This window comes from Akebia trifoliata, chromosome 4 (genome assembly GCF_017979445.1).
Source record: "Akebia trifoliata isolate Shusen 1 chromosome 4, ASM1797944v1, whole genome shotgun sequence".
NCBI classification, from domain to species: Eukaryota; Viridiplantae; Streptophyta; class Magnoliopsida; order Ranunculales; family Lardizabalaceae; genus Akebia; species Akebia trifoliata.
In genome coordinates this window covers 39,537,016-39,552,641 of record NC_141378.1, presented here as the reverse complement: position 1 = coordinate 39,552,641, position 15,626 = coordinate 39,537,016, and the positions used below count along the sequence as shown (strand labels likewise).

The 15,626-nt window shown below is 35.1% G+C and overlaps 1 protein-coding gene across 12 annotated transcripts; it reads right to left on the bottom strand.

The window, feature by feature from the left end:
• Window positions 1–832: 832 nt before the first annotated feature.
• On the bottom strand, window positions 833–14,140 carry LOC147404932 (casein kinase 1-like protein HD16). 12 transcript variants are annotated; one of them, XM_086441044.1, is made up of 12 exons: window positions 7,312–7,466; window positions 5,667–5,709; window positions 5,421–5,490; window positions 4,143–4,237; window positions 3,393–3,572; window positions 3,075–3,294; window positions 2,888–2,961; window positions 2,698–2,767; window positions 2,530–2,585; window positions 2,377–2,448; window positions 1,608–1,670; window positions 918–1,484 (listed from the first exon to the last, which is right to left on the bottom strand). In XM_086441044.1, exons 6-11 carry the CDS (start codon window positions 3,177–3,179, stop codon window positions 1,661–1,663), a joined length of 387 nt encoding a protein of 128 aa, XP_086297170.1. In that variant the 5' UTR covers window positions 3,180–3,294; window positions 3,393–3,572; window positions 4,143–4,237; window positions 5,421–5,490; window positions 5,667–5,709; window positions 7,312–7,466; the 3' UTR covers window positions 918–1,484; window positions 1,608–1,660. The 12 variants fall into 12 exon arrangements, with proteins under 12 accessions (XP_086297177.1, XP_086297176.1, XP_086297170.1 ...); XM_086441041.1 differs by having other exon boundaries at window positions 1,604–1,670; window positions 3,075–3,200; XM_086441043.1 differs by having other exon boundaries at window positions 3,075–3,194.
• Between the last annotated feature and the right edge of the window lie 1,486 nt (window positions 14,141–15,626).

Sequence of the window (15,626 nt, the reverse complement as noted above, 5' to 3'; positions counted from 1 at the left end):
TTGGACCTCACATCGCACACCCAGACATGAAAATGGTTGGGAACCATAGATGCTTTTCACTCATATCTCGAGAAAAAGCATCTACAGTTCCCATACACTTTTAACGTCATTGTGTTCATTAGATATTAGCAACCCAAAGAATCCAACCAAAACAAACGGACCTCAGTTCATCTTCTTCCTTTACAAATCATTTGTATTTTTATAATATGACAAGATGAGCTCTGTATAAAAATATTTGCCTTCCACAAAGAATCAAATTCCTCCTCACCATTTAAGCTCGGACTTTTGAATTCCACTCTTAAAACTACCCAAGTAGAGTCAAAGGGAGATATTAACATCAAATGATACACAAGAGTATTATTGTTAGAACAAATCTCAAGGACATAACACAACTGAGTAAATGTTCTCATGGATGGAGTAATTTCACATCAACATATACTAAATACATCTTTAAAAATTATTTTCCTTACAAAAATACCCCCAAAACATATTTTTTCCTCTAAAAAAGATACCCTTAAGTGCTTATTTCCAAGGTGTATTTCATCCATCTTAACGTATGCCCCAAGGGCACATGTTAACAAGACCCATAAGGGTTTTGTTAATGTTAAAGTGTAATAAATACACTTTGGGAATAAGCATCCGAGGGCATTTTGGTAAGAAAGTTTTTTTTTTTTTTTTTTTTTTGTGTGAGCATTTTTATACAAAATTCAATTTCTCAGGTGTATTTGTTGCACTTCAACGTATGCCCTAGTTAACAAGACCCTTTAGTAAGAGTTTGGAACACATCGGACTCCTAAAACATGTTGTTTTCAACATTGCACGCACCCCCATCCAACCAAAATGTGACTTGTAGACACTATATGTCGTTATAGAAATGGGACACCGCTCTGGATCGCAATTCTCCTAATGTTTGTATTAGATATAAGATGAGATTCTATGGTTTTAAATCTCGTCCGAGATTGAGATGACTCATCCGGATAGACATGTCAAGCATATCAGACGAGATTTAAAACCACAGTTCATTTTTTCTCATTGTTGAATGAGACGACTCAAACTTATCAAAAAACTCATCTGAGATGACTTGATCTCGTTCATGGACGAGACGAGACATCAAAGCGAGTTTTAAAACCATGGGAGTCATCACTATATTTTTTTCCTGGCCATTTAAAATTACAACAAAGATTGGATGGCAGGAACCAATGAGGCAAAAATGAGGGATTATATCCATCTTCGCAAACTAATGAGTGAGTCATCTTCTTTCATAAACAACAAGCTTAATAATAAAATTATATACAGAACTCATGAACTGTAGTTTTTTTTTTTTTTTACCTCGTATCTGCTGTAAATTAGACCTGTAAATTCACTCATACAATTGCGATGGTAATATGGAGGGCAAAATGTATGCTCAACAACCAACCATCGAGGTGGGAAAATGACAAAATCATGCAATGCAACACCAGGCTTCTCAGATGGCGCCGTCAATACTGCCATTCAGTTAGAAAAAAAAAAAACAGTACAACTTAAACAAGAAGTGTATATGAACACAAAGATTATTTGCTTTATGTTATCTAATAAAAATATGTTAAGAGGTTGAAACACACACCTACCAGTATTTGAAGGGTCACCATGATCCATCAGAACAGTATTGAATGGGCAGTACTTAGATCATACTGCAAGATATATAACCCAAGGTAATTTCAAAATTTTAGTAACAGTCACTTGTTAATAATTTCATAGAAGAAGAGCCAACAATTCCAAGAAAATTGTATTTATCTCTACAAAATCAGGATGGAGGAATTGTATTATATATGCTTGCATAAAAGAGTCACCATATGCTAGAATCAAAAAATTTACACACACACGCACACACAAATATGCATATTCTGTAGTCATCCATAAAATCCTCAAACTGTCATCTTACAACTCTTGTAAGGAGCGACTCAATAATCACATTGTCTCCTTAGTAAAGACTAGGCGGACTCTTTTGCAAAACCCCCCTTTTGTTGTACAAATGGTATTGTTGGTTTGTAACTCTTTAAAATTGAAAGAAAATTATAATCTGGAAGTTTTTCTACCAAGACAAATAATTCTACTCGTGAATACTATAACCGAAAACATATTGAACATCAGAAAAAAACATATTGAACATCAGAAAAAATTGTGAAAGAATTCCGCATACTCAAATGAACCTTTCTAATCATAAAAAGAGAAGTAATTGTATCAGAAAAAGCGAAATTTGTAATACTAAAATAATTGTGAAAGAATTCCGCACTAAATAACTATGCATAGAAAAAATAAAAGAAAAAGAAAAATGGCACATTTGAATTCTCAAGAATATAATCATAAACAGAACAAAATTCGAAGTTAGGAAAAAACCCTCCCAAGTGAAGCTTCTCCAGTATTGATATTGCCTCCACTGCTATACAAGCAACCATCTCTTTTGATAGCCTGTTAAAAGACCACAAGGAATCAGAAATCACAAATAAATAGCCAAAGTTATAAATCAGAGGAAACAAAAAACTTCCATACATCTGGTTCTTAGAGTTCCAGAGATCCCATTGACTTGGACCAAGCATATCCATGACCTGGAAATTAATTTGACAGCAAACAATATAATAAGCGCACACAACATAAAGAAATACAATTGCGTTGGAGTAAATATTAGAAAATATTCAACGTATTAAGAGTAGAACTTACAAGAATATAATATTCTCCTTGGCGGCCTTTGTGGTAGACTAAGGGAAGTCCATAACAACCATTAAGAGTACTTGATGAAGCGAAAAAAAAAAAAGAATTTCAAGAATTAATGGCATCACTTAGGCAACATAGAAAGAAAGAAAAAACACAAAGTTAAAATGACTTTTGGAAAGGAAAAAAATTGCCTCACCTTTTAACTTGCCACTCATAGGGAGGACCATTACTGCCCCCTTTACTATTTCGATACTCAAACTTCAAAGCAACCTATGAGGGGAGATGTGATATCATAGGTAGTGACAAGATCAATGTCAAAGTAAGTTATACATTGGGTAACACAACTTGCATCAGAACAAAAAACAAAAGAAATTCTGTAATACCTCAATGGCATTAGGTCCTGTATACCCTGTACCACTCGCAACCCTTCTTGCAACGTAAACTTGCCCAAAACCTCCTTTACCCAATTTTCTATCTAACTTGTACATGGGTGAATTGCCGAGCTGTACCTTGAAAGATAAAACAGATTCACTAGCACTACATAATAATTATTTTAGAGGAAAAATAAATTCACACAGACAGAGAATGTGAAGCACCAAAACCCTGTAGTTTAGAGGAAAAAAAAAACAGAATGTAGGAAAGCTTTGAGAACACAATTATGTCATATTTAAGCAAACTCAACAACAATTTAAGGCACCAACCTGTTCAAGACTATGTTTAAGCAATTGGACTTCCAATCATATTTGTAGACAGTTTAATGTCACCTTTCTTCTCATCTCCTTTAGAAAGCTATAATAGATTCTAAGAAGCATCTTTATGACCTCATTATCACTCACTACTTTGCTTTGCAAACCTTTTCTAGTGCATCTTCTTTTCTTTATCTGAAATTGCAAATATTCATAAATAAATTAAAGCAGAGAAGTTAATATTACATAGGACTAATGCAAAATATACACATGAAAACAGACCTAATCAGCCCCCAAACACCCACACATTATATCATGAAATCGGTCCCAAATAATAGTCTTTGGGGCTATTGTACCCCAAACAGTTTCCAAGGTTCAATTTTGTAATACAAACAACAACCCAAAACAAGGACATCTAGAACTGGAATCATCATATTTTACCAGTTTTGATTCTTGTCGATTCTAATTTTCTAAACTTGATGCTTTAGAAAAAGAATCAGGATCATGTAAGATGTCCAATCCCTATAGAATAGGAAAGGTGTGTCTATGCGTCATGTTTTTGTTGGAGTTTAAAACACGGTCCCTGAACAAGCCGTTTTCTACATGGCACACAACTGAATGTGTTTAGTCTCCAATTGAAACAGGTGCCACGTAGACACCGTATGTTGCTGTAAGAACAGAACACAATTCTGGATCGCGACTCTCGGAAAAAAACTAAAGTGAACCAAACTACTACAACTGCCTTTGAATGAGGCATAATTGTACCTTTTGAATGAATCATTGGCGCTTGGAACCCATTGGGTTGGGTGCAATTGACAACTGCCTTGTGCCCAGGAAATGTTGTAAAAAATTTGAGCTTTCTGCAGACAAAAAAAGGGGAAAAAATTCTTCATTACCGCAAAAGAGATTCTAAACCCTACAAAGCAAGATGAAAGGAAGCTTTGAACAATACTTGTTGCTCACATTCACATAAGATGTAGAGGCAGATGTAATTCAAAAGAGTAATGATTTTCTGACTTCCACATGTGGCATACTCAAAATACTCTCCTGATGTGTGCACATGCCACGTCAGGAGAGTCTTTTTTTAGTATGCCACGTGGGGGAGTCATATTATCATGACAATTCAAAATGTCTGATGTACTATATAAGAAATTAAGTTTCATTCAAAAGACTCGAAATAATAATAATAATAATAAACAAATAGACAAAAACAACTAGATAGAAATGTAAAACCTGGGCAGTGGCAAGCATGTTCCCCTTTGGATACGAATCTAAGCTAATATGAAGGTGGCAGATAATCAGGCATTTGTGTGTGCACGCATGCGTGATGTGGTATTGATTTGAAAGCAAAAAAAAGTAATCACCCCTTAGGGCATCATGAAAATTTTGACTTTCTTATATGCCTTCACGAGTCACTTTGTCTTTGAAGATCCTAGATTGCCTTTCCACTGGCTTCAAATGGCAGGGAATGACCTTCTCTCCATAAAATGCTACCTCTAGAATATGACTCACTGCCTACCAAATGTATCAATTTAAATTGCCACTTTGAACAAATCATAAGTTGACTAATAAATTTTCAATTATAATTTATTTACAACAGGTATCTCCTTTAAGTGTATGCCTAACTTCTCTAAGAGAGCTTATATTAGCACACCAACTTTTACTTATAACACACCAAGTAAAAGTTTATTGGTGTGTTAAAGTAAAAGTTGGTGTACCAATAGAATCTCACTTTAGGGTAAGAGATGATAATATGAAAGGAGTCAACATAACAATAGAACTCTGGAGAGATGTTTTGGAGTCCAAAGGTTTTAGAATAAATAGAATCAAAGACAAAGTATATTGAGTGAAGCTTTATAGACTAAACTTCTATTTACTAAAGGGGAGACAGATGGACCCTTTACACTTAAGAATGACAATATAAGAACTTCATTCTACGGGCAAACGAAGCATAAACCTTTTTTACTGAATTATATGTGGTAAGCAGAAGAAAAATTATCTTAAATTTTTAGATTTCAGCCCGAGACATTCATAGAACAGTACCAATCATGAATCGATGATTCAATACAGCTTCTGCAATTGGCCGTTTACGGAAGTCAGCATTCAGCATTGCCTGGTCCAAGAGAACAATTAACATTAAAGAACTAAACCATAATAAACTGTTTCAGCATTGTAGGGCATTGAACTGTATGGTCAAGTAGATGGGTAGTAGAGTTGTCCTATAAATAGGTAACGAGTTGTAGCATGGGAGAAATATTAATAATTATAAATTGCGGGTTATGGGCTCACCTGGAGTAACTCCCAGCCAGCACCAGCACCAAGATCCAAAAACCTGACAGCATTTCTAATTTCTTAGTTGCTCATAACTTCTCCAAAAAACATACCCAGTATCACACCTTCGTATGTACGAATTGATGTTTTATGTCTAAACATCAAGCACTATATAGTGCAATATATCTTATTATCTTAGTAATCGAGTGTTGACAATTCTCTTTTAAGATATAGTCCAATATATCTTATGGACGGTCATATCGAGTATGTAAAAAAAATGGAGAAAAAATTATTAACAATTCTCTTTTATTTGAATTAAAATAACTACAAAATGACTTTGCCAAAGCATTGTTTCTAGCACAAACTCCTCAAAATCTTAATAGGTATCATGTATATATATACAATATAAAAAAATTTAAACGCCAACTACTACTATGTAAATTAAAATCTGCAAGATAAATATCAAAGTATAGGATACCAATATATAAGAACATATGCAACCTATCAACATAAATAACTCCACAAACTATCACAGTATCAAACTTAAAAATCACACCAAAATTGTAGAAAAAAATTATAATACAAAATTAAGATAACAAACAAATAAAACTCTAGATTTTCATTTCAATACAAAACAAAAAAAATCAGCACTCACTCCCTCAGAAGCAAACTACCCAGGTTTGTGGGATGTCATGTTAATAAAGAAAGTATCCATTCAAAGAGTAAACATCATTGATAAACGTTGTTGATGTCAAGAAATACTGATCCTGAATGCATTAGTACATATAAGACTTCATATTTCAAACGAATAGGTGAAATATTAGTTCTAGAGCACCCCTCCAAAGTGCAATGGAGGTCGCTAACGTAGGCCATGGACCTTCTTGATCATCCATTGACTTTGTCTATGTAAGTATGTTTTAAACCTTCTCTTCAATACTTTTTTTATACATCAGAACTTTCTTCACCTTTCTTATAGGTTTCCGATATGAGACTAAAAACTAAAGCACCTACAACCTTGAGCTACCCCCACTCCCCACAAGTGTAGGATAAAAAATGAGAGCTGCTATTTGCAACCCCAAAATGAGAGATGATTTGGGATCCATGGACACAAGAAAAAAAAAACTCTAAGAATCACATAATCCTGACTGTTGAAACACAAAATCTAATGATAAGGATATATCTTAGAGCACAAAATTCAAAGAACTCTAAAATATCAAAAAGATACTTTTTTATTATGGATAAATGTAGAATTTTGTGCCCTTCCATTTTCGAAGTCTTTCATTAGTAAATTCTTTTATTGTATTTTAAACCTGAATGATTGAGGTATCATTTGGGCCATTGTGACAATATATACAGGATCCAAATTTTTGAGTTTTGTGGCAATCCGTTTTCTAAGTCTCTAATTTGGCATAATTTTTTTTAATAATGTTTTTAACTAATCTAAAACGTGAATCATACAAAACTGAGATCTGAAATAAGAAAATCCTACAAAACCTAAATTTCAACTATTTTTCTACTAAAATTCAATGAAACTCAATCCGATTTATACGATACAAACCCTAGAAGACATGAATCAAATAGGAAAAAAGAGATTTTGAACATATCTTGAGGATTAGATGTGAAATTCAATTTTTCCATACAAATCGTCATGAATTTACCATACCTGATCTCAAATGATGTGAAATTCAAGCTTTTCGATCGTCGATTAGCAGAGAATCCAAGAACATAGAGATTTCTATAAAGAAATTCAAAGGGAAGTTAGTGATGGAGGAGTGTCTGGATCAACTATAAAGAAATTCGACTTTGTCTGAAATGGAGATAGAGCCCATTCTAAAACTTCTAACCCCATCAAAAACAGTTTACAAAAAATGGACGGTCCACGATTTTTCAGCTTGTAAACATGGGTTAGAAGTTTTGGAATGGGCTGATTTTTGGTGAGGATGATCTCCTCACCATAGAGATCATCCTCACCAAAAATCAGCCCATTCCAAAACCTCTAACCTATGTTTGAAAAATGTTTTGCCAAAAAGTTTGCTAAAAAGTTGGCCCTTGAACGCCACCCATATATATATATATATAGGGAAATGTTCAGCACCCTAAGTTTTACCACACACTTTAACAAACGTTTTTTGTCCTACATGAGTTAGAAGTTTTGGATTGGGCTGATTTTTGGTGAGGATGATCTCTATGATTAGAAGATCATCCTCCCCAAAAATCAGCCCATTCCGAAATGTTTAGCCCCATGTTTACACGTTGAAAAATCGTGGACCGTCCATTTTTTGTAAATCATTTTTGATGGGGTTAGAAGTTTTGGAATGAGCTGATTTTTGGTGAGGATGATCTCCTCACCATAGAGATCATCCTCACCAAAAATCAGCTCATTTCAAAACTTCTAACCCATGTAAGACAAAACGCGTTTGTTAAAGTGTGTGGTAAAACTAAGGGTGCCGAACGGGACCCATATATATATATATGGGTCCCGTTCGGCACCCTTAGTTTTACCACACACTTTAACAAACGCGTTTTGTCTTACATGGGTTAGAAGTTTTGAATGAGCTGATTTTTGGTGAGGATGATCTCTATGGTGAGGAGATCATCCTCACCAAAAATCAGCTCATTCCAAAACTTCTAACCCCATCAAAAATGATTTACAAAAAATGGACGGTCCACGATTTTTCAACGTGTAAACATGGGGCTAAACATTTCGGAATGGGCTGATTTTTGGGGAGGATGATCTTCTAATCATAGAGATCATCCTCACCAAAAATCAGCTCATTCCAAAACTTCTAACCCATGTAGGACAAAAAACGTTTGTTAAAGTGTGTGGTAAAACTTAGGGTGCTGAACATTTCCCATATATATATATATATATATGGGTCCCGTTCGGCACCCTAAGTTTTACCACACACTTTAACAAACGCGTTTTGTCGTACATGGGTTAGAAGTTTCGGAATGAGCTGATTTTTGGTGAGGATGATCTCTATGGTGAGGAGATCATCCTCACCAAAAATCAGCTCATTCCAAAACTTCTAACCCCATCAAAAATAATTTACAAAAAATGGACGGTCCACGATTTTTCAACGTGTAAACATGGGGCTAAACATTTTGGAATGGGCTGATTTTTGGCGAGGATGATCTTCTAATCATAGAGATCATCCTCACCAAAAATCAGCCCATTCCAAAACTTCTAACCCATGTAGGACAACAAACGTTTGTCAAAGTGTGTGGTAAAACTTAGGGTGCTGAACATTTCCCTATATATATATATATATATATATATATATATGGACAGCGTTATTACGACCCCCATTACGACCCCCTTTGCGACTCACCGTTTGTCTTATGTGGGCAAAAATGTTTGGAATGGGCTGATTTTTTGTGAGGATGATCTCTGTGATGAGGGGATCATCCTGGCAAAAAATCATCCCATTCCAAAACTTATAACCCCATCAAAATTGATTTACAAAAATTGGACGGTCTGTAATTTTTTAACAAAAATCGGACGGTCTAGAAGTTTTGGAATGGGATGAATTTTTTCCAGGATGATCTCCTCACCATAGAGATCATCCTCACAAAAAATCAGCCAATTCCAAACATTTTTGCCCATATAAGACAAAACGGTGTGTCGCAAAGGGGGTCGTAATGAGGGTCGCAGGAACGCGACCCTATATATATATATATATATATATATATATATATATATATATATATATATGGGTCCCGTTCCGCACCCTAAGTTTTACCACACACTTTAACAAATGCGTTTTGTCTTACATGGGTTAGAAGTTTCGGAATGAGCTGATTTTTGGTGAGGATGATCTCTATGGTGAGGAGATCATCCTCACAAAAAATCAGTTCATTCCAAAACTTCTAACCCCATCAAAATTGATTTACAAAAAATGGACGGTCCACGATTTTTCAACGTGTAAACATGGGGCTAAACATTTCGGAATGGGCTGATTTTTGGGGAGGATGATCTTCTAATCATAGAAATCATCCTCACCAAAAATCAGCCCATTCCAAAACTTCCAACCCATGTAGGACAAAAAACGTTTGTTAAAGTGTGTGGTAAAACTTAGGGTGCTGAACATTTCCCTATATATATATATATATATATATATATAGGGGCGGTTCAAGGGCCATATGAAAAAACAATGATTTTTCAAAATATGGGTTAGAGATTTTGGATTGAACTGATTTTTTGCGAGGATGGCAAGTATGATGAGAAGATCATCCTCACAAAAAATCAGCTAAATCAGAAACTTCTAAATCCATCAAAAGTGATTTACAAATTATTGACAAAAATTGGAAAAAGTCGACGGTCCACATTCTAAATCACTTTTAATGGGGTTAGAAGTTTCAGATTGGACTGATTTTTTTTCTGAATGATCTTCCCATCATAGAGATCATCCTCACAAAAAATCAGCTCAATCCAAAATTTCTAACCCATATTTTGAAAATTTATTAATGTTACATTGTTTTTACATATGTTTTCTCATATGTCCCTTGAACCTGACCCATATATATATATATATAGGGTCCCGTTCGGCACCCTAAGTTTTACCACACACTTTAACAAACGCGTTTTGTCTTACATGGGTTAGAAGTTTCGGAATGAGCTGATTTTTGGTGAGGATGATCTCTATGGTGAGGAGATCATCCTCACCAAAAATCAGCTCATTCCAAAACTTCTAACCCCATCAAAATTGATTTACAAAAAATGGACGGTCCACGATTTTTCAACTTGTAAACATGGGGCTAAACATTTCGGAATGGGCTGATTTTTGGGGAGGATGATCTTCTAATCATAGAGATCATCCTCACCAAAAATCAGCCCATTCCAAAACTTCTAACCCATGTAGGACTAAAAATGTTTGTTAAAGTGTGTAGTAAAACTTAGGGTGCTGAACATTTCCCATATAGGGTCCCGTTCAGCACCCTAAGCTTTACCACACACTTTAACAAACGTGTTTTGTCTTACATGAGTTAGAAGTTTTGGAATAGGCTGATTTTTTATGAGGATGATCTCTATGGTGAGGAGATCATCCTCACCAAAAATCAGCTCATTCCAAAACTTCTAACCCCATTAAAAATGGTTTACAAAAAATGGACGGTCCACAATTTTTCAACGTGTAAAAATGGGGCTAAACATTTCGGAATGGGCTGATTTTTGGGGAGGATGATCTTCTAATCATAGAGATCATCCTCACCAAAAATCAGCCCATTCCAAAACTTCTAACCCATGTAGGACTAAAAACGTTTGTTAAAGTGTGTGGTAAAACTTAGGGTGCTGAACATTTCCCATATATATATATAGAGAGAGAGAGAGAGAGCTAGCTGTGAGGTTGGATTGCCAATGTGGTAATCCATTTGAGCCTAAGGACCCTCACTAAGAGTTAAAATCTTACCAAGTTAGCTAGAAAACTGTTTTTCATTATTTAGAGGAAACCACTCACAATGTAGTAAGAGTAGTGAGGAGTATCTGTCCGTGTGTGGAAGCTGTAGCCTCTCTTCCCAAACCATATCAAAAGAAACCAATCAATCCACGGCCAAATCACGACCACAATTCCATTGCTCTTCTGCTTACTTGTTCTTCTTCTTCTTCTTCATGAGTCTGAGTCTATGTTGCCCTGAAGATCATAAACAAGCCCTCCTCCAATTCAAATCCATACTAATTGGAAATCATAATAACTTTAATGGCTCCATTCCTTCTCAAATATTTGGTCTCAGAAATCTAAATTACCTTAAACTTGCTTTGAATTCGCTATGAGGAAATCTAAGCTTGCGATTGTTGGATGTGTCCTCTAACCAACTATATGGAAAGATCCCTAAACCTCAATCAATGCAGAGTTTCGATGTCAGTTATAATGACTTTATTGGTGAAATCCCAACGTCATTTGGCAAATTGTCGAAGCTCGTTGAATTGGACTTCAGTGATACTATTATAACAGATGGAATTCCAAAATCTATTTGGCAGAATCTGAGGGAACTGCAATACTTGACCCTTCGAAATCTTTCTCTTTCATCAAATATTCTAATTGAAATCAGCAACTTGTCCAACCTTATTACGTTGGACCTCAATTAACGACTTAACTGGTGGAAGTCCAAAACAACAAAATATCAGGTGAAATTAAATTTTAGTAACTATTTACTAACTTGGAAAACTAATCCTGGATTTAACAACTAATCTTATTTTTACAGGAGGGATTCCAGTGGAGTTGTTTGAAATTGAACGATTGGAGGAATTATCTCTTGGAGGGAAACAAATTCAATTTTAGTGGCAACTTGACCATCAACCCCAAATTTTCATTGAAAAATTTAAACTTGGGATCCTATGGTATCATCGGAAACTTTCCTAATTGGCCATCCAATCAGAAAGATCTTTATTCATTAAATCTAAGTGATAATGAATTGGAAGGGACAATCCCTCAGTGGCTTGATTTGAATCTCGAGAAGATTTCTCTCAACCCCCCCCCCCCCCCCCCCTTTCTTTTCCAACCCAACCTAGAAGTGCTTGATATTTCAAATAACAGTTTTATTGGCCAACTTCCGTAGACCATCGGGGATGCGACCAATCTTATAACCCTTTGGCTAGGACAAAATAACTTTTCTGGTTCATTGCAACTTTCCATGAAAACAATTACTCCTTAAGCTTTCAAGACTTGTCCGATAACAACTTTTCAGGTGACAAAATTCCTAAGGCCTTGCTTGGTACAAAGCAAATCATTTGCAAATGCAAATGATTTGTTGGAATCTAATTTACAGGTGCTTGGTTACATTCGGAATTTTTTTTGCAATGCAAATTATTTTCATGAACCTCTGAAATCCTTCACAAATTTCAATAAATAGTTTGCAGCCCAAAAATTGCTGCAAATCATTTGCAGTGCAAAGCCTTTGCAGTGCAAAGCTTTTGCATTTGCAAATCATTTGCATGGTACCAAGTAGGGCCTAAATTTCATAATTTGTGGTACATAGACCTCTCATCCAACAAATTCTCTGGTGAAGTTCAGTTTTTCCATGTGTAGCTAGTAATGGCTTCCACCTCAAGAAATTCACCCTAGATTTTTGGCTATTTGGTGTTGGGCCTCTAATTCTCCTACGAACTCATTAAGAAAAACAGAACAAACCAATATGATTTGACATGAAAAATTGCCCAATGTCTTTTATTTACTAAAGTCTATTAAATTGAAGTGTTTTTTGTATTATAATCATAGGTTATTCAGAGATCTCTCAAATCACTCTTTGAAATCCTAAAATCTCCATACACCAAAATTTCTTCCTATAGGCTCCAATACTCATCTGATTTCGAATCTATAGGTTCCTACAACTTTCTTACAAAGATTGTGGCCAAATAGAGCCAATATATCAAGGACTTTCTAAGATTTTGAGGTATGTGATTTTTCTAAGTACATTCTTGAATTTATTTATTTATTTTTAATCTCATATTTCTTTCTTGATTTTGTGTTTGATTCTTTTGTTTTTTGTTTTATTCTACTTATTTATGATGGTGGTTTATAGAAATGACTAGAGAATGTGAATCTTTAATTGTTTTAATTCTTCTCTAGTTTATAATAGGGTCTAAAACTTCATTCTTAGACCTAGTGTTGTTGTTTATTAATGTTTGATATTCAATGAGTGATGATATATAGCTATTTTGCTACGATATTACATTCCTACTTCTCTACATTTTTATTGTTTAATGTTTATTTGATGCTTGAAGGTTGTTTATTTGTTTTATATTTTTTTTCGAATCTATAGTTATTTTGCTCACCTCAATAACCCAAATCACCTTAGGTACTTTAAAACACTGCCTATGATTCTCAAAGAATGACATTACTTGACCTTGATCTACTTTAATAGACTAATAAAATAACCCCAACTGCCCTCATCTTCATCCTCTTCCACAAAACCCCCACAGTTGTTGTGGTCAGAATCATATACATCCACAACCAACTGATTCATGCTTATGTCAGTCCTTTTGAGGGCCAGCCTTCTTGGGTTACTGCTATATATGGGTCCAACTAAGTAGTAGAAAGAAGGACTCTCTGGAGGGACATTAGAACTCTAACTCCTTGGATCTCAATGGGAGATTTCAATGTTATCTTGTACAAATCTCTCTAAACAACATCCAAGACCTCCCCCCCCCCCCCCCCCCCCCCCCCTTTAACCTTGAGCTGGGTAGGCAGGATCAATTGATTAAACGTCGGTGACAGCAACACCAAATTTTCCACCAAACCATCAAAGACGGGGAGCTAGAAATAGAGGTACAAGCATACGTCGGTGACAGCAACACCAAATTTTCCACCAAACCATCAAAGACGGGAGCTAGAAATAGAGGTACAAGCATTCAATCTAGACAAGGAGATTACCTTACTGCGGAGGAGGACATTTACAAGGAAAATATCAATCACTTCCAAGACCTGGGATTTTCAATGGGTAACCATTGACACCCTACTGTGCAAAACCAAAACCCTACTATTTACACATATCCCTTAAAGGTAAAACAATGCTCTAAACCTTACTTCTGAACATTTTTACATGTTCTCCCTTTGAAAATCATTTGTAATGACAAGATTACCCCTCTGCACACCGTTTGAATACCAAATTAAAAAAAAAAAAAAACACTGGTATTCATACATTTGAGATAAAACATGTAACTACACTAAAATATTTTTTATATTAAAAGACAAAAGTACACTTCATTTTTAATTGGTTCATTTTTAAAATAGATGGTGAGGATTAAAATTTGTATCCAAAAGAGGTTGAAGATGATTGATTTGGACAAGAAAAATCTGAATTTTTGGCTAAAGATTAAAGATGAGGGCATTTGAGTATTTTCCCCTTAGTCTATTTAAAAAACTAAGGTCAAGAGATGCATGTCATCAATTTTAAAACAAAGGGGATATCTCTAATATTCAGCAAAATATAAGGTGGTATATCTAAATCACCTTATAATTATTGATTTTAGTATGAGTCGTGTTGGAGTGACCTCAAGTTGGAACCTCATGTTGCACTTCTTGACATAAAAGTGGATTGGAATCATATATGTTTTTTCACTCATATCTTGATGAAAAGAATCTATGGTTCTTGTAGATACATGATTTTCGAACCCGAAGTTCACCTCTACATGGTTTTGGAGTCACCACCATTCTTTTTTAGAAAAAAAAAAGGGGGGTGTGAATAGTCACCCGATAGATATTTTTTAGAAAATTGACATTTTGACATTGTAGTGATTTTCTTATATGGCTTCAAACATTGGTCTACCTAAGATCTAGGTAAGCGTTCAGTCAGAGAGATGGGAAGGTGTTAGGCACCCTTCTCTCACCATTAAATGATGGTAACATTAACAATGTGGTCATTTTAGAGAAATAAAAGACAATAAAATATTTGATTAAACAATGGTTTTGTGCCCTTGGATGCAAGAAGCTTTTGATATCGGTTTCAATCGTGAGGGTCATCTCATTAAGAAAAGAAACCCTTCCATATTTTTGCCTTGAAGGAACAAGCTTTAACTCGGTTGTGGGCTCACTCTCAATGAATGAAAAGGGGCCCAATCACCTTTTGACTCAAAACAAATTTTGAGATGTGTGCACCAAGTATTTGAGAGTTTAGAACAATTTTCTTTTAAAAATAGTTACAACCGCTACACTTTTGACAGAACCAAAGTCCGATCTACCGGAGGTAGGGGAGGATACTTATTGCATCCTATGACTTTCTAAAGCAAAAAATTAAGGAAATGAGGGGGGGAAATAGGAAAGGGATATGGAGAGGGGAGAGAGGGGGAATTAAAATGAAAATCCTACTCTAAACCCACATTGAAGCTTTTACTTTCTCTTTCTTTCATTCTTTTTCTTTTTTGGATTTTCTTTTTAATACTCAAAGGGGTCATTTTGATCTTGATTTTGAAGTGTTGAAACTTTAAGGATGAAAGTAGGAATTGTTTTAGTGAGGAATTGATATGAATTGAGATGTTTACAA

What these genes read in the sequence shown, in the direction of transcription:
- LOC147404932 (XM_086441046.1), bottom strand. Translation starts at nt 3,179, where the DNA reads ATGTACAAGTTAGATAGAAAATTGGGTAAAGGAGGTTTTGGGCAAGTT. An exon ending in CAGGACCTAATGCCATTGAG is followed by an intron (nt 2,962 to 3,074) that starts GTATTACAGAAT and finishes CTCCCCTCATAG; the next exon opens with GTTGCTTTGAAGTTTGAGTA. An exon ending in AAGGAGAATATTATATTCTT is followed by an intron (nt 2,586 to 2,697) that starts GTAAGTTCTACT and finishes ATTAATTTCCAG; the next exon opens with GTCATGGATATGCTTGGTCC.